Source organism: Bactrocera oleae, chromosome 3 (genome assembly GCF_042242935.1).
Source record: "Bactrocera oleae isolate idBacOlea1 chromosome 3, idBacOlea1, whole genome shotgun sequence".
Taxonomy (NCBI): Eukaryota; Metazoa; Arthropoda; class Insecta; order Diptera; family Tephritidae; genus Bactrocera; species Bactrocera oleae.
The window spans coordinates 31,636,065-31,660,481 of NC_091537.1; the positions used below are offsets into that span (position 1 = coordinate 31,636,065).

A 24,417-nucleotide genomic window follows, 5' to 3' on the forward strand; every position below is an offset into this window, starting at 1 on the left:
CTCCGATAATTTTATAAATATTATATAATATTTATATTTACGTATACGACTTACGGATATATCCGCTTGAGGGCGTTTGCAGACTGACAGAAGTCGCTGAAAGAGAAATGAGAATGTAAATAAGTACTTATAAAATCCAATATAATTATATGTCATTCTAAATATATAAACGACTTGTTTTTATCGTAAATTATATCTAAAACTTAACTATACGTAAATATGAAAAAAAAGAATGATATAAATAGATATGGCTTCACACCAATATCCTACACTGCGTAAACTGTATTCATACGACGAGGAAAGACGAAGGGACCGTCCCGCTCGTGTTCGGGTGGCACGCTTTATGTTATTGTTAGTAACAGTTCGCTGCTACGCAATTTATTACACATTTGCATGCTTGCAATTGCGCTCGGTTTCAATCTATTTTTTATGAAATATGCAAATATGGATAATATGATATACATATTTTAGAAAAGGGTGAATAAGGAAAAAAATTACTTAACAAAAATATTTTTGTAAGAAAGTGATAATGAAAGGGAACGCTGAAAATTTTCCGAATCAAGTTGTCGGACTCGTGTCGGTTGTGTGAACACAATTAGCGACATCGAAAGAGAATTTGCCGATAATGAAAGACACAAGAATCCATGGGTGAATGCAGTCTTACACAACAGGAAAATGGGAAAACTACACATATTCTGTATTGCGTCGACAATATTTTGACCTAAACAAAAAATGTTATAATAATTACTTAAATAAAGTAAAAAAGAATATTGTAATTAATCCAAAATCGTCCTCCAAACGCAGGATTTCCAAATTTCCGTTCGCGATGAAATACAAATCTATTATTTTAAGTGACAATGACATTATATCCAATATATTTGCAGAATTTTTCAAGTCAAACTACTGTAATAATTCTGCTAAAACTTTTTCCTATTAACACGTGCTCTGTCCGAATACTTTAATTAACGCTCCAATTGTTTCTGAAGAAGACGTCCTACTTAAGGTAACCCCTTAGGTCTTGAAACTTCAAAAAATTCATTTTTTTGATAATTTTTTGTATAAAAGTACAAAGTGTCAGAAATATTTTCCCCAAGTTTCAAGTCGATCGAGACGAAACTGTAGAAATTAGAGAGTTGTACACCCCCTCCTTTGTCATGGCTTGACCGAAAAAAAAAACTTTAAACGCGTTTTTCTTAAAACAACTTTATCGAAATCGGTAGTCAAAATTTTTCAACGACTATTGATGCGATCAAGTTCAAATATTTCACACTTCTTTTAAGCATGTTTTTGTAGTCACTGCGAAAGCACTTTCTTGGGGACGGTCTACCTCACGACACTGCCAACGCCTTAACTTATACTATTTTTCATTCAAATTTTCATCAAATGTTGTCCACATATTGTACTTTTATATGTAAATAAAATAAATTGTATACATTATTTAGTATCTTTTAAAAAAATTAGAAAAAATAAGCTTTTTTTTGGCCTTCAAAACCTATGTAACCCCTTAATTTAAATAAGTTAAAACCATCTTTCCTAAAAAATAGTGCCAAATATATTTAATTGCCTTTGATCAGGATATTTAATTCCTCTCTTGACCACGGTATATTTCCTTCGATATGGAAACAGTCATTTATAACTCCTTTGCATTAAAGTGTCCAACATTGAAAACTATAGAGGTATCGCAGAACTATCAGTTATACCTAAACTTTTTGAAGCTATCATCACTGACCATATAACCTTTTCGATTTCTCCGTTAATTTCCTCATCTCAGCATGGATTTCGTAAAGGGAAATCGACTCTAACAAACTTGCTTGAATTTGTAAACCATGTATCATTGGGTTTTAGGGAACAAAAGCATACAGATGTTATAAACACAGACTTTAGCAAAGCTTTTGATAAAGTAAATCTCTCGATTTTTACACATAAACTTGATCTGCTGGGCTTTCAGCCAAGATTTCTTAAATGGGTAGCTTCTTATCCTTATAATAGAACACAACGTGTGATATTTGAGGATACTCCTTCAGATACAATTAATGTCTCTTCAGGTGTTCCGCAAGGTAGTCATCTTGGCCCGATTCTGTTCTTGTTGTTTATTAGCGATATCTCTTCAGTAATAGAATTCTCAAAAATTTTATTATACGCTGACGACGTAAAGCTTTTTAAATCATACACTTCAACAGAGGAAAGGTGTCTGTTGCAAGCAGACTTAAAGAATTTGGTTGCATGGTGTGATAGAAATGATTCGCCATTGAATCTCAATAAATGTAAGACGATATGCTTTTCCTGTAGATCTGTGCACCCCTCTCCTTATGTAATACAGCACCATAGTTTAGACCAAGTTTTTAACAATGTTGATTTGGGAGTCAATATGGGCCCTAAGCTTAATTATTGTCTTCATATTGACACCATGGTCTTGAAAGCAAAAGCTGTTCTCAGTTTTGTTAAACGTTGGTCTAAAGAATTTAGAGATCCGTATATTACTAAAACACTTTATACAACTTTGCTTAGACCTATATTGGAATATGGCTCTGTTGTATGGAACTCTAACTACCAAATCCATTCTGACAAGTTAGAGTCTGTTCAAAAACAATTTTTACTTTTCGCATTAGGGCATTTCCAATGGGATTCTAGGGTAAGTCGACCTCCAAACACTATTCGTTTAAAACTTATAAATCTGCTCTAAAAAGACTTTATTGTTTTATCTTAATAAAAGAAAATGCAACAATTTATTATATCGTAACTATAAATCTTAGCTGTTGAAAATTTTTGTTTCTGTAGCTGAGCAGTTTTAGATCTCAAGACTTAAAAAACTCTTTTGCCTTTTCTTACTCGGCTAATTCCGCACGTATGCGGATTACGCCCCTTGCGTCGGTTGGACGGGAAGAGGGTAATCGTTGGGTTATTATTATTATTATTATTACTACATTTAACATATATGGACAATTGAATTCCATCTCCTCATTTAATTTTTCAATAGTGAACTCACGAATTTAAATCTAGTAAAATTTACATTTACCTATTGGACTACTCTGATTTAAGTAAAAATAAGTTCACTTTAAAATAGAAGAATATATATTTTTTTATTCAAAAATATTCATTCCACATAAATTCTTATAACCTGTGTTAGCATTAATATTATGTTTAACTTAATTTCATATTTTTATTACAATTAAAGCTATGTACTCTTCTAATCTCATTTCTAACAATTCTATCCTGAGGTTTAAAATATTAAATAATTACAGTATAATAATTGAACGTTTAGGTTTTAGCGTAGTGTTTAAAGTGCATATATAAATCCAATGAAAAATTATTAACTTACTATTAAATGTGATCTTCTTATGTCATCGGTATCCATGTCTAAAATTTCATCAATATCCACATCGATGGCCTCACTCTGCAACGCAAAAATATAAAAATTGAAAACAACAATTTAATTATTGCTGATAACAGTACTACTATCATATGTTGCAACTTACTGGTGGATCAAAGAGCTTCTGCAGTTCATCATACAACCACATCTCAACGGCCAAACGCTTACGTATCAGACTCATCTGATGTGAACCATACTTGGCAGTGAGAAATTTTTCGCGTCGCTCTTTTACTTCAGCTCCCTTTTCATTAAAGTTGACACGAAGATTGGTCCGGTTCGGTGAACGTTCGCAGTCATTCATTTGTTCTAGGCTGCACTGCATTTTGTGTTTAGGTGGCCGAGTTTTTATCTATGTGTATCCTTTTGTTTTTGGTGTAGAATTTGATTTGTTGAGTACTTGGATTTTATACAATTCGCGATAAGTAAAGAGCTCTTTAATTATGTTGCAGATGTACGTAGTCTGTACTTAAACCCTTTTCAGTTAATATCTTAACTTAATAAGATGGGCGATTGATTGATAGTACATACATATATATCAGGGTGTTCTGGACGTTGCAAATGTAAACTGTAAATAATGTACATTTTTTAATTAAGTTTCCCTCCTTTATATTTAATATAAAGTATGCTTCATAACTTGAAATTTTAATTCTCATAGTTTCGCGGCGGGTTAAAGATTGTATTATTGTAGTGTTTTGGTGTTTCGTGGTTAAAGTTACCTTATGAAAATTAACACCACCAATATTCCAAAGCATTTAGCCATGATATAAACAAAAACAATAGAATTAAACTATTAGAAAATGTCACTGACACATTGACAATTAGGAAGGGGCGATCAGATAACACCTGTAATCTATCTATGTATCTAGGTAGACTTAAGGAAAATAATGTATAAAAGGGAAATAAAGATATAATAGGTTTAGTCGTTTGATAGCTTGAAAAGGCGCTTTAACTCAAATCTGCTTCTGTTTAAAAATTTAAAGTGGCGATCCTGCCAAGAGATGAAATAACAAATCAACCGTAAATTAAATTTAAATATCGCGAAAAGTGCGAGGAAAGAAAACAAAACAACAATGACAAAATAAAACAAAAATCAGCGGGTTACTTAAAAACAAAAAAAGAAACTCAAATAAGATCGCGAAAAGGGCGAGAAAAGAAAACAACACGACTTCTTTCCAATTCTCACAACAGCCGTTTCTACGATATCCGAATTGACCCGGATTTTATCTGGCTAAGGACTGTTATTTCGAGGATCTAACCCTGTCATCAATTTTAGAGCAAAACTTAGCAGCGGGTTGCTTCGTATCCTCCTGATCTGTGCTGGCAGTGAGTCCAACTCAGGCCCGGAAAATTTTTTCTGCTGTGTCTGAGCTAAAATGATCCAACTCGGTTAGATGCAACACATGCAATGGTTGGAGCCACCTTAAGACATATTCAGTCCTTAAGCCACATAGGAAGTGGTCCGTTAAGTGGTGTATGATATTTCCAGAAAAAAGTCAGTCATATGCACTGGAGTCCACATATTTGGCGTCTGAGTTATTGAAAAGTTATAGTTCGATTTCTACTGTTTTATATGGGAAATAATCGTGATTTTTTTCAGATTTCACACATTTTCCCACGGTAATGTAGGAATTTCAGTATAATATTATATTACACACCGAATTTGGTTGAAATCGGTCAAGTAGGTCCCTATATATGGATTTTAACCTAAATATGGGCGGTACCACGCTCATCGTTCGAATTTAATACCGTCTCTTATAAAACCCTTTCGTACCACGTTCAGAGTAAACTTGTATATCTCTGGAGCGTTTAGTTATCGATTTATCGCGCTTCTAGTAGTTTTTAACAAAACCGTTATATGGGCAGAGGGCGGCGATATAACCCGATTTTATCCATTTTCACACTGTCCATAAGAGCTACTATAGGAATTGTCTTAACTGAATTTTGTTATCGTAGCTTTAGTGGTTTTGGAGATATATACATTAAACCTATTAGAGAGCGGGGTTACGCCCATTTAATTTTCAATTTTTAGCCCACAGGTATCCCTTGCTACAGCAATGCCCTGTTTCATAATACAGCTTTATATCTCCTAGTTTTAACTCAAAAAATTAAACAAAGTAACTCAAGCAAAATGAGAAGAAAGTTGTTCAATAAACGAGTTACCATCGTGAGAATCATTGGCTGCATTTTTAGAACAACGATGTCGTACCCTCGAGAACGTTAGCTGATACATTTGGTAAAACTGGAAAAACCGTCTGATTATTTAACGAACATTACTGCTCTCCTCACCGATAATCAACCTGGAACTTCAGTAACCACCGATGATTGGAATGTTCCTTCGAATATCTAACTAGCTGACCCTGCTTATAACATACTACAACGCATCGATATGTCCATCGGAGCAGGACTTTTCTTTGATCGCATTTGTGTGGGACACATAAAGTTAGGTGCCAACTTTTTTTAAAAACTCGATTGGAATGAGTGTTATCTTGTGGTTGGCAACAAAGCCCTTAACTATCAGCATTTATTGTAAGCCAAAGATAATCAAGTGGAATTGACCTAGATACACAGTTAGACAAATTAGTACGTGATCGAAGAAAGACCTCGAATGTGGGGAACATTTCAAAAATATTTATATACATTTATCATTCGGCGAGTATTCAGTTCACTTGCTCATTAAGCGTAGCTTGGATTCACTTAGTGATTCATATTTAGCTGCTAGACGCAGATTCGAGAATACTAAACCCTCAAAGTCCAACGTATTTGTTGCCAATCGAATTTCCACCATACAACAACTAACACAAGGCATGCAGTGTCGTCAATGTCCATTAATCCAGCTGACATTCTATCCAAGGGTGATACACCAAAGATGTTCCTAAGGTCAAAGCTTTGAATGCATGGTCCTCAATTTGTGAAACGTTGAATCTTCCTGGCCGCAACCATGCGCCTCTCACATCTGTCTACCAGAAACTCGTCAAAAGGTCTTGCATATTTTATTTGATAGTCCCGACATATCATTCTCGTCGGAACAATGCAGCGTATCTTTGGATACATGTACAAATTTATGAAATCGAAGAAGTTACAGCTCACAACTGCAGATATTCATCGTGGGACTCAATTGTTCATATGCCTAGTCCAAAGAGCGCAGTTGGGGCCAGATATCGTTGCTTTGAATAAGAAGAACTTTGTTCACTAAGTAAAATCGCTTCGTTATCTCCATTTTTAGACTTTGGAGTTGGAGTCATACGAGTTGGGGATCGTTTAAGAATTCAACACTGGGCTTTGAGTCTCGCCATACAATGATTTTACCAAAGGATCATCCATTAACGTGGTCAATAATAACTAACTTTCATCGAAAGTATCACCACACAGGTCCTCAGTATCTACTTGGCTCAATTCGTGTGCAATTTTGGCCTTAATGGGGAGGAAAAACTATTGCGCGTGTTCTAGTAAATGTATCATATGCTGCAGATCAAAACCCCGACTGGTCGAGCACATCATGGCTGATTTGTCTAAAGAACGCATTCACGCATCGCGGCCCTTTATGGTCACGGGCGTAGACTACTGTAGACCATTTTACTTCAAACCCGATACTCGTAAGAAAGCATCTCAAAAATGCTACGTAAGCGTTTTCATTTTCTTCGCTACAAAGACGGAATGAATGGAACTGGTGAAAGATCTATCAATAGGTTCTTTTCTTGTTGCACTTACGAGCTTTATAGCCACTCGTGGCATACCAAGTTGCATTTGGTCAGACAACGCTACAAACTTTGTTGGCGCTAAGAACGAGTTGAAGGGCTTACGTGAGCTATTTCTTAGTGGGAGTCACCGCAACCAGGTTCACGCTTACTGCCTCAATAATATAATAGATTGGCGTTTTATACCTCTTCAATCACCACTCTGTGGGACACAGCTGTAATGTAATGGCAAAAAGGTACTTCTTATCGCTCTGTTGGTTCATCGCTTCTTGATTTTGAAGAATTAAGTACCTTCGTATGTGAAATCTTAGCAGTAGTTAATTCAAAATCTCTTGTGCCACTTTCAAAAATTCCAGAAGATCTTGATGTCCTGACGCCCAGACATTTTCGTTTTGGTGGCCCTCTTATCACTATTCCTGAGCCTAACCCCACGTATCTAAACTACAATTGTTTAGATCGCTGGCAGAAGGTTACCTACATACAACAGATATTTTGGAAACGATGGAGTGACGAATATCTCACTACTGTACAACAACAAGCGCAGTGGCGTATATAACACCGAAATACTGAAGTTAATGACGTGGCTCTTGGCTCGCTTTACCGAAATCTCGATGGAACTGCCAATAATTTGTAGCATCACTCTTAATTCTCACTTATATATAATACAACTAAATTTATACGTACACATGTATACCACCCTCTGTGGTGAGAAATTATTGTAATTATTTAATACCAATTGCTATCTGGTCACATTAATTTGCATACCTATCATTCCATTACTCGTTATTCTAATTCCTCATTTCCTTTTGTCCTTCAATATGTTTATATAATCATACATGTGAGAACAACTGGGCTTGACCTTGCTTAAGTCTATTATTGTAAATCAGATCGTTTTTTATATTCGCTACCTGCAGACGCAGATAAGCAATATGTATAGTGAGTTGATGTGGAAAACGTCATCCAGAGGATCGGAATTCATTATATTAGGTTATGAGGTTTACACTAAGGTATATACCAATTCCATTCTAATTCAGCGCTAAGCCACATAAATTTTAAGAAAATTCGGAAATCATTACATAAGCAATATTGGGGGACAAAGAAAAAGCGGTCTGATTGTATTAATTTGAATATTGCTCAGGTATACATGAGAACATATTTTCAAGAAATTTTTTTGAATATATAACTCACACACTGGACGACATATTCGGCATAAAACTTGTTAGAAAATCGAAAGTCCTTATATGTAGTATAGGATATTTGGGGGTACTATTGACTCGATTTTATCTATTTTTGCCAATACCACATACTATTAACGGGCCACATACTAATTAAATGCTCCCTGGGTTTCATTAAAGTATCTCACATACCATCACTAATCTATGTACACATATGGGGAAATGTCAGCCGGATGTTCGAAAATTCTGATATTAGTTATATAGGGGCTAAGTCAAGTTTTCGCCCAAAGATAGACTGTTATTAGAAAAACACTATCTCTCATTTTCATTGAAATAACTCACATATTGACCGATAGCTTCTAGTATAACTTTTGAGATGCTAATAACAGAAACTTTATTACAACAATAGAGAGGTATTAATAAACTTGGCGCAATTTGGAAATTAACGAATAAAGTAAACGATTTGATAGAAAATAATAATTAACAGTTCACAACAAATTCACAAATATTTAAAACAATTACACAATTTATACATATACAAAACAGCACGTATGCACAAAGAAACAAACTATAAACAAAAGAAACCATTAAGATGTCAAAGGTAGGAATTTTTAAAGCTTTAACTCTAAATATGGCAGAAATAAAAAAAAATAATAAATGAAGAAAAAGTTAATGTAACAATATCTGAACAGGATATATTGATTACTTCTTAATTTGAATACTGGAAAGTGAAAGAATCAGATGCAATTTTAAATTGTGTTATATGAGAAGTAGGCGTGGTTTTTGTCTGATTTTCGCATTGGAATTTAGAAATTCAGGATAATATTACCTACCGAAATTGTTTGAAATCGGTCTAGAAGGTTCGGAGACATGAGTTTCACCTAAATGTGGGCAGTGCCACGTCCATCGTCCAAAATTGACATCGACTCCTATATAGCCCTATCGTGCTATCTCGGGTGTAAAATTGTATGTCTCTTTCACATTTAGTTATAGATTTATTTTTTTAGCGAATTTGGTTTTTGGAGCTTTGGTGGTTAAGGACATTAAACCTAATAGAGGGCGAGGCCCATAGCTGCCCCTGGCTACTGCAATCCCCTGTGACAAGTAACGGGTTTATATCTTAATTTGCGGCTTAGTTATGGCATTTAATAGCTTTTCGACTAATGGCTTTTTGTGTGCGTGGCAGTGATCCGGTTTCTCCCATCTACGTCCTCACTTTTTTGCCATGGTACACGTGTACCAAGTTTCATTAAGATATTTTTATTTTTACTCAAGTTATCGCTTGCACAGACACTCGGATTTCAGCTCGTCTAATCATCCAGATCATTTATATATAATCCTATATCTTATTCAATTATTTTTAGGTCATACAAACAACTATTAGGTGAACAAAACTATTAAACTCTGTAGCAACATGTTGTAAGAGCATAAAAATGTAAACGGAAAAGAGGAAATTTTAATAAAATTGTCAAATCAAATAAATCACCTTATCACTGCATGGCCCATAGGCCAAAAATCAAAAAATTCATCTTACAATTTTTAGTCAAAATGTATACAAATTGCCTCTAAATTGTCCAATCTTCTTATTTGCAAACCGGTTTTCGCTGAAAATCTAAAGATACTTTAAAAAATAGAACTAGAAGCATTACGACATGTTCATTTTCAAATCTGAGCTTTGGTTAAATCGCACATCAAATTGGTCTCGTAATTGTTCAGTTAACAAATTAAAATTATTTTTAAATTAAAGGTACTTACTTTAAATTATGAAATCAATTGAGACTAACCATATTTGTGTTTTTTTTGTGAAATTAGTGTTTTATGTTACCTATTTGTTTGTACCTTCTTTTTATATTTGTCTCCTGATTTATGGATTGGTAGGATTTCTGCACATTTTAATCCATTTGGCCATATTCCTATAGTCATACAGTTATTAAAGATAAATTCCAATGGTTTACTAATAAATTTACTTATTATTTTTAAAACTTTAGTGTTAATTCCATCAACTCTCCAGCTTTGTCTTTTAGGTTTCTGATTACTTTTTCAATTTCTTGTTCATCAGTTGGCTTAAAGAAAATTGATTTAGTATTATTTTCTATATTATAAACCGTACTGTTATCTGTTTTTTTATTTTAGCAGCTAAATCTATACCCACATTACTAAAAAAATTTACAAAAGTATTAGCAATTTCCACAGAGTTAGTGATCTTCACATCATGTTCGATTAAGTAGTCTATATCTTTAGATGCCTTTACATTTTTACCTAATTTATGATTTACATAATTCCATAAGTCTTTACTACAATTAGATTTACTATTTATCGAATTACTCTCATAATTACACTTAGTAATTTTTATAACTTTGTCCAGTTTTTTACAGTAAGTATTGTATTTGTTTTTAGTTCTATATTATCTTTATTTTTTTTTCATTTATTATATAACTTCTCTTTAGTACGACATGACTTCATAATGCCAATCGTAATCCAATTTTTACGCTGTTTAAATTTACGATTGTTGTGTTTTGGTTTTACATGAGCATTTTTTATCAAATTTTGTATTTTAGCTATGAGACTATTAGTAGCAATATTTGGATCCTGTATATTTAATGTCTTCCCAAAGTACATTTTTACTATTTTTCTTCAGCATTTTATAACTCAGATAACTCTTAGGTTCTTTATGATGTAATAATTTATGCGTATTTAATGACAAAAACAAAATATAATGATCAGTGATCATTTGTTTATATGTAATTGATTTTACGTTGGGAATATTTGTTTTAACGAACATATTATCTATACATGATCCATCCTCACTATAAGGTACATAATTCATATCTAAAACACTTGATAGTAGTAGATCTGAGTGATAGTCTATATCATTTAAATTTATATTGAAGTCTCCAACTAATATATGATTTTTAATCTTAGAATTAGTATCCATGTATATTTTTAAATTATTAATAAATTCATCCTTAGGGATGTCATGACATCTGTACATTCCAGTTACCTTTAAATTTAAATTATTGTTAATACTTATACATGTAGAGAGAAAATTGCAACACCCGATAGTATCTACGGATGTGGAATGTAAAACTATAATAAAAAAATACACTGCATACCGGTAATGTTCAAAACTACTAAAAGCGCGATAAATCAATCTCTAAACACGCCAGAGACATTAAATTTTATCTCTGGGATAGTATGAGATGACTTTATAGGAACTGCGTTCCAAATAAGACCCATAGCTTGGGACTTAACCGATTTCAACCAAATTCGGTACATATTATTCTTCTTCGAAATCGGAATACAAACACGCTGATTTCCTATATAACACCATTTTAATTTCCATCTGACGTGAAAAAAATTGACGTCTTCGGGAAGTTAACACCACCAATATCCCAAATCGCTTAGCCTTTCAGTAAAAAAAAAAAACAAGAAAAAACGTTAACTTCGGTTGGACCGGAACTATTATGCCCTTCACAGAACTTGCTTCCGCTCGTTCAATTTTTAAAGCAGCTATATGATATAGTGATCTGATCTGAACAATTTCTTCGGAAATTGCATTATTGCCTTAGACAATAACCCCACCCACGCCAAATTTCGTTAAGATATTACGTTAAATAAAAACGTTTCGAATTCAAGTATTTGATTACGATCGTTCAGTTTGTACAGCAACTATATCATATAGTGATCTGATTTGAACAATTTCTGGGGATATTACATTTTTGGCTTAGACAATAACTTATGCCTAATTTCGTGAAGATGCCTCGTCAAATGAAAAATTCTGATCGTCTCGTCATTCTGATCATTTATATATACATAACCCTATATCTAACTCTATTATTTTTAGGTTATATAAAAACCGTTAGGTGAACAAAACTATTATACAAACAGTCGCTTAATTGGCTTTATAAGTTCACAAAATATTTTTCAATGCCTCTAAATCAAAACAAAAACATATTTGACAGTTTGTCGAAGTTCACAATAGCATAATCGAAACTAAAACAATTTTTCGTTCCTATGAAAATAAAAATACATGTGATTGATTTATTCACACGAAGTTTACAATAAGGCTGAATATCTCTTTAGAACCCATACCTCAAAAAAAAACTTTGACTTGAATACACAAGTCCACTTGGTTACCTTCAATCGAGCCTTTCTGACAAAAAACGAAATTCACAACTTATATTTAATCGTTAAAAATGCGCATTACTGTATGATGGAGATAATAAAAAGTTTCTCCTTGTAAACCATGATTAGATATAGACATACCATATATTATATATTAGGTAAAGTAAAAAGTTCGTTCGGTTTTTTTTATTGATTTTTCAAAAGATGATAACTTTGTGTACATTTGTCCGACTTAAGTCAAATATGCGCCGTTTTGTTCGTAAACTTGTTGCCAACGAGATGCCAACTTCATTATACCCCTCTCGTAGAAGACTGCGTCCCTATTGCCAAAAAATTCGGAGAGCCAATTTTCACAGGCCTCTCTTGAGGCAAACTTCTCACCATTATACCATATTAGCGTTCGCCATGGACAGGAAAAAATGGTAATCACTTGGTGCCAGGTCCGGACTATAAGGTGGGTGCATTAGAACCTCCCATCCGAGCTCCAGGAGCTTCTGGCGAGCCACCAAAGACGTGTGTGGCCTGGCGTTGTCCTGATGGAACACAATTCGGCCTCTGTTGATCAAAGATGGCCTCTTCTGGATGAGTGCTGCCTTCAAGCGGTCCAGTTGTTGGCAGTAGAGGGCCGAATTGAGCGTTTGGCCATAGGGGAGCAGCTCGCAGTAGATGATTCCTTGCCCATCCCACCAAACACACAGCAAAACCTTCCTGGCCGTCAATCAGGTCTTGGCCACCATCTGGGCCGCTTTCCCGAGCTTTGACCACGACCGTTTGCGCTCGATGTTGTCATAAGTGACCCATTTTTCATCGCCAGTCACAATCCGCTTCAGAAACGGGTCGTAAATGGATAAAATTGGTCAACGAATTACGCCAGCCACCATACCATATACTACATATGCTGATTTTCATTATTATAGCAGACTTTATGCTCTTCTCTTTATAAAATGGCATGGAAACATAGTACCGAATATACTTAAGTAATGTCACAAGTTAACGCAATCCTTCCAGACCTTCTCCTAGCCCAAATACACCCGATAATATGATTTCTTACTTTCCAAAAGGCGTTGGGCCGTTTATGTTCAAAGTTTTCATAAACATAATGTGGTTTAGGGAAATTGGTCTAGACCGTCTTTTAAGCTCTTTCTAAATGATTTCCGTTTAATTGGTTTTTTTTCTCCTTATGTACCTAATATATAATGTTAAATTTAGCCTCTTTGTTGAGTTCATATCACATATGTATGTATAAAATGTTCGGTTACACCCGAACTAAGCCCTTTCCTACTTATTTATGTTTGCTTGCATGCACACTTTCATAATTTACGTTGTGAGTTAGGTACAGATTTTGGACACAAATTTCAACAGATTATCTGTAAAAAAAGCTCCAACTAGATTAAAAAATCAACTATGATATAAAGGTATGTATGTATAATATAAAAGCTATCCTTTTATAATAGGCGTTTCGTCACCCGTCAGCATATAAAATTCGCACGTTCCGCCATCCATTAGCATAATAATTGTGTATTAAATAATAAAAAAACTAGTAAAGGTCACAATGGTAAATCGTTATACTTGGCGTTTTCTCATGTTTTTATTTATTATGTGAATTACAAAGTATAGTTTTTGTTACGTAAGATTTTGCTTCGCACAGTAATTGTGTGAATATTTTGTTTTTGTTTGCTTATGGTATTTGTATTTCCTATCTATGCACGTAACAATTTTTTATATTATATATTAGGTCAAGTAAAAAGTTCGTTCGGTTTTTATCTAAGAGATGGCGTTATTGTCCATAGTACTAGTGTTACGTGTCGTATCATGTCATACTATACGGCTATAACGGAAAACGTGTTCATTCGCGCTAAAAGTTTGTCTTTGACAGTTTTTCGATTGATTGACTCAGTACGTTGTGAGCGCTCGGCAAAGATGTACACCAACAAAGAGAAAATTCGCTATATTTTACAATTTTTCTTCGATCAAGCAGTCAAAGCGTCTGAAAAAATTAATTTAGTTTATGGGCCCGATACTGTAAACGAACGTGTAGCACAAAAATGGTTTGCTAGGTTTCGTTCCGGTAATTTCGATGCCAAAGATGCGTCCCGCGTCGGGCTTCCCGTCGGCGAAAATTGCGATAAAATCATGGAAATAGTGGAAACAGACCGTCACGTGAGCACTTATTTAATTTCTGAGGAATTAAAGATAAGCCAGAAAAAAGTTTGGAACCATTTGCATAACCTTGGACTGAAAAAGAAGCTCGATGTTTGGGTGCCACACGAACTAACGCAAAAAAACATGATGGACCGAATTTCCATCTGCGAATCACAACAAAATCGACCCGTTTCTGAAGCGGATTGTTACTGGCGATGAAAAATGGGTCATTTACGACAACATCGAGCGCAAACGGTCGTGATCAAAGCTCGGGGAAGCGGCCCAGATGGTGGCCAAGACCGGATTGACGGCCAGGAAGGTTTTGCTGTGTGTTTGGTGGGATTGGCCAAACGCTCAATTCGGCCCTCTACTCCCAACAACTGGACCGCTTGAAGGCAGCACTCATCCAGAAGAGGCCATCTTTAATCAACAGAGGCCGAATTGAGTTCCATCAGGACAACGCCAGGCCACACACGTCTTTGGTGACGCGCCAGAAGCTCCGGCAGCTCGGATGGGAGGTCCTAATGCACCCATTTTATAGTCCGGACCTGGCACCAAATTATTACCATCTTTTCCTGTCCATGGCGAACGCGCTTAATAGTGAGAAGTTGGCCTCAAGAGAGGCTTGTGAAAATTGTTACTCCGAGTTTTTTGCCAATAGGGACGCAGCCTTCTACGAGAGGGGTACAATGGAGTTGGCAACTCGTTGGCAACAAGTTTATGAACAAAACGGCGTATATTTGACTTATAACATAACGAACTTTTTACTTGACCTAATATTTATATGAGAAATTCGATGGGAAGTAAAATAGCGGTTGTTATTAACAATATAAGAGAAAAACATAAGATGATGATTGAACCGATGCGAAACAAAATAACTTGAGCAAGAATCTTTGTATCGGGGCAAAAAGAAATGCCATACAAAATGACTGATCTAAATCAAGTTCTTGTATAAAAAACTTTTTTATGTGAACAGATAACTTCATGAAATTTGACATAAACTATTGTCCACGGCAACGCTACAATCTCCAAACATATTGTTCGAATCGGACTACTATAGTATATATGTAGCTGTCATATAAACTGACCGATTAAAATCAAGTTCTTGTATGGAAAACTTTTTGATTTGATAAACTATATTTAGTATAGATATCCGAACATAATGTTCAGATCGGACCAATATAACTACCATAAACACGGACTGCCTTTATGCCTTTTTATACTATAAGAAATACACCTGTGTAGGGTAAGATATGTAAGTTTCGGTGCAGCCAAAGTTACCGTTTTTTCTTGACATAATACATTTACAGTCTTGATCATAATGTTTTAAACATATCTCTTAATGAAATCATGAGTATTTTGAATATATGAAAAACAAAAATGCTTACAATTATAGTATTGATACTATAGTACCCCTTAATAATATAATCAATAATATAAATTCTTACCCCTTACTTGTAATATGGTACAAAACTATTTACAAATTTAAAAGAGGACTACTCTCACGGATGCAACGGTTCGCAAAATTTTTAATTTTTGAAGATAAAATACTTATACATATCAGTCGTGATGTGAAAGTTTCATAATTAATGATATCATTCCTTAATTGAAATAATAATTTTTGTCAAAACGAACACACATTATAATAAAATAAAACAAAATAAACTAAATACCTGCTTTTGTCTATGGTGAATAATTTTGCTGGTGAAAAATTCCCTTCAAGAGAAGCTTGTGAAAATGAACTTTAACAATTTTTTGCCAAAATGGTAACTGGCAACAAGTAAAAGTGTTTGCCAGATGTTTTTCCATATTTAGGACTCGATTGGCGAGGCGTATGGGGTATACAATGTATTACAATAATATTATAAAGCACTGATTAACTGATTAGACATTCGTCTTTAGAATGTCTAACAAGTATAGTCTACAATTAAATTTAAAATATAGATTGCGACCGTTTTTTTATTGTCAAAGGGTAAAGAATATCTAATATATTTGAACCAAACATTCAGAGATTCTATATATAATTGTTAGAAATTATTAATGAAAAATGAATAAAATAAAATAAGGTAAAAAATTATCCAAATAATAGCCGCAATTTTCACATAACACTTCTTATTTCAGCCAATTTTAATATTATAGTATATTAAATTTTTTCACTCTCGCAAGATGTTGCTACAGAGTATAATAATTTGGTTGACTTAACGGTTGTTTATATCACATAAAACTTATCGAGATAGATATAGGCTTTGGGATTACCAGGATGACGAGACGAGTGGAAATCCGGGTGATTGTATGTACGTCCGTCCGTCAATGCAAGCTGTATCTGGAGTAAAAAATAAGACATCGTCATGAAACACATACGTGTTTTTTGTCAAATTGAAAGGACGACCATTGCCACGCCTACAAAATTCCATTAAGAGAAAACCTATGAAGCGCTATAACCAAGCTTCAAATTAAGATATAAAACTAGTTCGGTACAAGGGATAGCAGAAGTGATGTGCACCTGTGGGTTTTTGAAATTTGAAAGGGGGCCCTAGCTCCCAAAACCCGAAACTATGCCAAACCAAACAAGAAATGTGAAAATGCGTGAAATCGGAACTATGTTGAAAACTTACTCATTAAGTAAATACGTCAAAAGAATTAAGTTTCATATCCTTTTTGGCACGAAATATAGCTTCATAAGAGCCCGTGACAAAATTGGAAAATGACACCGCCCATCTGACATAAACCACGGACTATAACCGAAAATATCGGTCAATCTTTGAAATATCTTATTTAATCTCGGAGAGATATTTCCCTGATAATAGTATGCCTGCCTGTCCCAATCGGGTCTATACTTCCCTTGGCCCTTATATTCCTAATATTTGTATAAAGATTTTCGAACTCCCAGTCGACTTTATATTGGACATATATCAGTCAATATGGGAGTTATCTTAATCAAATTCATAGAGAATCGCTTTCTAAGTGTATAATTGTGTGTAATGATGTGTCGTAATGCCAAAAATGGATAAAATCGTCTCAATACTATCCCTAGCTCCCATATACCTAATATACAATATATAGAATATAGAAACATGCTGTATACTTATTGTATAACGAACAAGTAAGTAAGTTCTAAGTTCGGGTGTAGGTAGGGTGAACATTTTATACTCTCGCAACTTGCAAGGGTCAAGGCCCATTTATTTATTTTATTATATGAATTTCAATTATATATCTTACACATTGACCGATATTTTCCGTAAAAAGTCAACTATAGGATCTGGGGTCCACATATTCAGTACCTCGAGACTTGAACAGTTTTGGTTCGATTTAGACAATTGTTACTTGATTTGCATAGTAGAAAGCGAGAGAATCAGATGGAATTTAAAATGGTGTTATACAAGTATGGGAAATAGGCTTAGTTGTAATTTGACTTCACCCATTTTCGCACTATAACATACAAATATGAGAAGAATGTCATATACCGAATTTGGTTGAAATCGGTTAAGCAGATCCTAAGATATGGGTTTTCACCTAAAAAATGGGCGGTGTCCACTGTGTAATTTTGAACGCCGTTCCTATAAAGTCATCTTATAGCATCCCAGAGATACAATTTAATGTCATTGGCGTGTTTAGCGCTTGATTTATCGCACTTTTACAAGTAGTTTTTAACAGTACCGTTATATGGAGAGTGGGCGGGGTTCTCACCCGATTTCACACTGTCGATAGAGGTGCTAAAAGCGTTCGTAATCAGTGAATTTTGTTTTTATAGTTTGAGCGGGTTAGGAGGTATGCACATTAAACCTTTTAAGGGGTGGGACCACGCTCACTTTTCTTTAGTTTTTCAAACTGCAGATGCCCCTCCTTAAATTGATCCTATATACCAAATAACACTCTTGTATCTTATTGTGGAGCATAGTTATGGCGATTTATTTGGTTTTGATTAATGGCGTTTTGTGGGCGTGGTAGTGGTCCGATTACGTCCATTTGCAATACCATTTGTCCTACGGTGGTTTCATAAAGATATCTAAATTTTTACTCAAGTTACAACTTGCACGGACGAACGGACAGACAGTCACCCGGGTTTCAACTCGTCTCTTCATCCTGATCATTTTTATATATAATATATAACCCTTTATCTAACTCGATTAGTTTTAGGTGATACAAACAACCGTTAGGTGAACAAAACTATTATACTCTGTAGCAACATGTTGCAAGAGTATAAAAAGGTTAACTCAATCACCCCAGAACTTCTCCTTCTCAATATGCGAAGTATAGTGATTTCCATCCTATTACTACATACTCAAAATGTATTTGTTTCTCAAATTGTTTCTGATTCGTTTAACTAGACGGCGTTTTTATATTAAGTATACGGGAAGTTTTTTACGATTTTACACTTTTTTAGCACAAAAGCACAATGTTGAAAACAAAAAAGAATCTTTTCGAATTTCGAATATATATTTTAGAGATATATTTTGAGTAAAACATTAGTTATATGCACTGTGCTCCACACATTCGGTAGCTGGGGGCTTAAAAACCTTTAGTCTTTGTTCAAAGTTTTATTTCCCTACCTTCATTGGTACTTTATTTGTATAATATATTCTATATTTATAAGTGAACATATGGAATTTGAACTTGTGATATATGGGACGTGACGTGGTAGTTTTTTTTTGATTTCAGCCATTTTCACAAGTTAACATACGAACGTCAAAGTAAAGTTATGTACCACATTTGATGAGATCGAATAGTTATAGAGATACAGGCAGATTTCGCAAGAAGGTGGGTGGTGTCATACCCATTATCCAATTTTGATACCGACTCTTTCGTAGCTTTCGAGTGTAGAATTTCGTTTCATATTTAGCTACACATTTTTTCAACTGTGTATAATGTAATATTTAACTCTACACGCTATGGCATGCAAACAGCATATTATTGCTTCGTGTGCTACTTTTATGTCAAGAATTACATATGTTGTTGTAAATGTAACATCATTGGCGCAAATTACTAGCCTTGCGTGAACTTCACTTTCCAATACTAATAATTATTTCCTAAATAATATAGCCGAATTATTTGATTTTTGTAAACTAAGTAAAGTTTAACTATGAACTAATCAGAAAAGTCTGAAATGCAACTTCGCAATATATGTAGAAGGAAATAGAAAGCATAAAATGCAATTTAAGCGAAATATATCCAGACATTTTTTTTTAAAGTATCTTGTCGTGTTATCATATTCGGTCGGCCGGTATTTTGCTCCTATCGATTCTATCAAAAAAAGTATGCTTGACTTAATTTATTTTTTTAATATCCAAATATGTACATATCAAACCAAAAGTGTTTCAAGACATGTCTCAAGGCTCGTGTTTTAACAATTGTAATCGATAACTTGATATGTAATGCGACGAATTAGAAAAGTGGGATACTATTTGTTTTTTCGGATTAATATCACCATGAAATGAAAATGCATATTTTTTACTATATTTTACCACTGAAAAATAAACTTTTTAAACGGATATTCCAAGCTCAATCGCTTTAACGTGCCGAACGTTATCAATGTATTACCTAATACCCTCCGAGGCAGCGTTGCCGTTTGATCCGATCGGACCAAAATTGGTAATTTCATTTGTTTTTGGTAGTTTGGTTAGAGGGCAAAAGGTTTTGGTATGCAAAAATTCATCAGTATTTGCAATAAAAGTTAATCTTAGCGAGTGGTAAAAAGAATTCGATTGGTTGGAAAAAGGCACATTTAGTTGACCTCTAAGGATTATTAGGAAATAAAACCCAATGTTTTGACGATAAACAAGTAAGGAAGGGCTAAGTTCGGGTGTAACCGAACATTTCATTCTCTTGCAACTTGCAAGGAACAAAGGCGAAGGAACACCTACCACACTGACTTAAAACTACCGTGCCTCACACATAGATGGCGCTAGTTTGTAGAGATGAAAATAAATATTCAAGACGTTAAACAACTATTTGGACTAGTCTTCGGAATTGGTAGTTTCAATAAATTAAATTGGGGGAAAGATATTTAAAATTGTACTTTCGCATTCTAAGAAATATACTAATATTTATGGCACTTTTAAATATCTTATTAACAAATACTTCGTTTTACAGCCACACTCTAATGACATATGTTTATATAAAATTATTTGACTCATAACAGTTAATTTGACTTTTTAACACCGTTTTGGCTTACGTAATATGGAGTGTAATGTTATCAGCGAGTTTGGGTGTTCCTAATAAAATATAGTCCCAAAATATTTATATATTTATTTAATTGTTTCCTCTGCGTTAAATTCACTAACGCACTAAGAATAAATAAATATGAAAATTATGTACTCTTTGATTTAATTCATATTCTGTATACTGTTGTGCTGCTTTCCACCTACTTTTCTGCAATGTGCAAGTAATCACCTAAAATGCAAAATATCGAAACCTACGACACTTGTCATAAGTTTAAAGGAGAAGGAAAAACTGATGAAAAATAGAAACTACTCATATTGAAAAAAATTTTAATTTTGGTTATGACTTGGTTATACTTATGTGATAACAGAAGCTTAAAATATTGTACATATATGTAAATATAAAGATTTTCCGCTTTGCTAGATATATTGATGAAACCGGGTACACATGTTCCTTGCTACCCAAGGAGGGTTGGTATTGCAGATGAGAGGAATCGGACCATGGTCACGCACAAAAAGCGTCATTAATTGAAAACTTATAAATTCCATAACTAAGCTGCACAACAAGAGACAACACTGTTATTTAGTACAACAAATTGCATAAGGGATGGGCATCTATGGTTTAAAAAATGTTTAAAAAGCGGGCGTGACCCCGCCTTCTAATAAGTTTAAAGTACATATCCCCTAAACCATTGAAGTTATAATAACCAACTTCGCTCAGGGCAAATATTTTTGACATCCCTACCAACCCTGTGAAAATGAGTGGATTCGGTTATATAGCAATGCGGTTTGAGGAAATTTTTATTTATGCTGAAACGAGAAAAATTAATAAAGTGGGACTTCAACCCTTAACAGCTTTAAAATGTACTAACTATAAATCTTTGTTATTATCCGGGGTGTGAGTCTGCATTTTTATCCCTTTCGTTACTTAGTAATTAATTAAATGAGTAACTTGAAAATATTTTACTGTACTATGAAATTTCGCACATATTTATTAAAATATATACATAATATAGACATATACAGTATTTGAAACACATCACAATTTATTGCTGGACAGATTTTCATAAGCTCGGCTTTGCATAAAATGTATGTATGCATGATTAAGTCTTAATAATAATAAAACACACACACAAGTGAACTACCACTACTTTCTAAACAAGTAAACTATCATTTATCTATGTAAATATACTTATATTTTATTTGATTTCACTGTAACTAACGTCATAACGGAAACTAAATCAGGCTAAGAAATGAGGAAGAATGATCGCATACCAATTCTAGTTATAAAACATGGAAGCAGTAGATGTTTGTAACAAATGAGCATTATGTTATTTTTTTATAATTTTTAAAACTTCTATAGTCTGGAAACTATATTTAAGGCTTTAAACTATGTGTCGCCCAATAGATTCAGATAAGTGTATATTACACTATAAAAAATTTAGATAATAAAAATTTCTAGACTATACATACATATGTATACGCATACAAGTATATTAATTTGAAGTTGAACACAATTGCAATCATTGAAAGTTCGGGTGTTATCGAACATTTTATACTTTTTTATTTGCCAGGATCAACGCCGCGAAAATATATACTTACACATATTCGGTATCTGAGGGCTTGCACAATTCTAGTCCGATTTCGGCAGCCACTTTTGTGCAACTTTTTATTTTGATAATTTCATTTGTACTTGATTTATATGCTGATAAGTAAATAAATCATATGGAATTTACAAATGCGATAAATGGATAGTAGGCGTGGTTGTAGTCTGATTTCGTTCATTTTCACAGTGTAATATAAGAAGATAAGGATAATGTTTGCATCAAATTTGGTTGGATAGTAACTGTGATATAGAATTTCACTTAAAGATAGGCCGTGCCACACCCTATGTCAAATTTTTACACCGATTCCAAATCAATCTATCCAAACCATCTTAGCTGCGAAATTTAATGCTTCTCTAGTGAGTTATCGCACTTTAAATAGTTTTCAATATAACCTTTATATGGGGGATGGGCGTGGTTATAATCTTCTCACCCAACACTAGATAGAAAGACTTGTCCTCAGCAATATTGGATTAAATCACAGAAGATCCTCCATACTTGTATGCCCTGTACTGTTTGCTAGAAAACTGCTATGCTGATTGCAGATATTGAGGTAGGATAGTCAAACGCGAAAAGTCCTTTCTCCTGATGAGCATACTTGTATACTTTTCGTAAAAAACTTTAAGAAAAAAAATTACAAAAAAAAGTGGGCGTCGTAGCAAATGATTCATCGATATCGGATCACTATAGCAATATGGCATACAAACTGAACGATGTAAATTCAGTCCCTGTATGGAAATTTATTTTTATTTGACAAGATACCTTCGGGGTTTTTGGCATGTATTATTCTCCAAGGCAACACTATAATCAGCCAACAAATGGTTCAAATAGGACATCTATAGCATATAGCTGCCATACAAACAAACCGATCAAAATCGAGTTCTAGAAAACTTTTTTATTTGACAGATATCTTCGCAATATCTTCACGAAATTTGGCATAATTATTGTCCAAGGCAACGGTATAATCTATAGCATACATCTGATCGATTAAAATTAAGATCTTTGTTATACCCTTTTATGTTTCAAGAAATGCACCTGTGAAGGCTGTTATAGCTTCGGTACAGCCGAATAAAATGCTTTTTATACTCCTGCAACATGTTGCTACAGAGTATAATAGTTTTGGTCACCTAACAGATGTTTGTATCACCTTAAACTAATCGAGATAGATATGGAGTTATATATAGCTATATATATATATATATGTGAACAGGATGACAAGATAAGTTAAATTCCGAGTGACTGTCTGTTCGTCCGTGCAAGCGATAACTTGAATAAAAATTGAGATATATTAATGAAACTCGGTACACTGTTCTTTAGCAAAAATGTGAGGACGTGTTCGTGGATGGGGCACCTTTGGGCTAAAAAATTAGAAAAAATTGATTTAATGTAGATATCTCCTAAACCACTAAATTTTACAACAACCAAATTCGCTTAGAGCGAATCCTATAAAAACCACTACCGAAAGTAGGAAACTGGATGAAATCGAACTATAACCGCGTCCACTCCCCATATAACGGTTTTGTTAAAAACTACTAAAAGAGCGATAAATCAAAAACTTAAAGCGCCAGAGGTAGTAAATTTTACACCCAGGAGGATACAAGAGAGTTTTACAGGAGCAATAACATCTCCGGACCCACCCAAACAATTTTAACCAAATTCGGTGCACAATATTATTCTGACGATATATATGTATATATAATAAATCTTTGATCCCATATACCTAGTATAAAGATTTTCGAACTTCCAGGTGAAGTACATTTTTTTGATTATGAAAGGTGACATAAGAGTAAAAAATTATTAAAAATCAACAAAATTTAAACGAGTTGCTGACACTAAGATGTACTTGTCACTTCTCTTCCCACTCCGCCTCAACAACAAAAACGATATGTGTAGTAGGTTTGTATATCTTTACTACTTTCGAATAATTAGATACGTGTAAGACAATGGCTTCAGGTTAACTTCCTTTGTTTCTTAGTAAACTGTTTAGGTATTTATACCAATTAGTGTGCATTATGCATTATGTAAGTACGAATACATAAATATATGTATTAGGGTGGGTAAAAAAAAAATATGTTTCATAAATTTTGTAGCTAATTAAAGTTGTGTAGCGGTTAAAGTTGGATTATTTTTATGCAAACAATTTTTTCT

General features: G+C 34.0%; 1 protein-coding gene across 1 annotated transcript in view; it reads right to left on the bottom strand.

Annotated features, from left to right (window-relative positions):
* LOC106622489 (protein phosphatase 1 regulatory subunit 14B) overlaps positions 1–24,417 on the bottom strand; it is a 37,961-nt gene that overhangs the window by 6,109 nt on the left and 7,435 nt on the right. Inside the window, exons 2-4 of the mRNA XM_014241681.3 lie at positions 3,477–3,935; positions 3,320–3,394; positions 55–96 (exon numbers count right to left, since the gene is read on the bottom strand). Of these exons, the coding sequence (XP_014097156.1) occupies positions 55–96; positions 3,320–3,394; positions 3,477–3,692 (333 nt within the window). The 5' untranslated portion in view covers positions 3,693–3,935. The remainder of the gene's footprint in view (positions 1–54; positions 97–3,319; positions 3,395–3,476; positions 3,936–24,417) is intronic.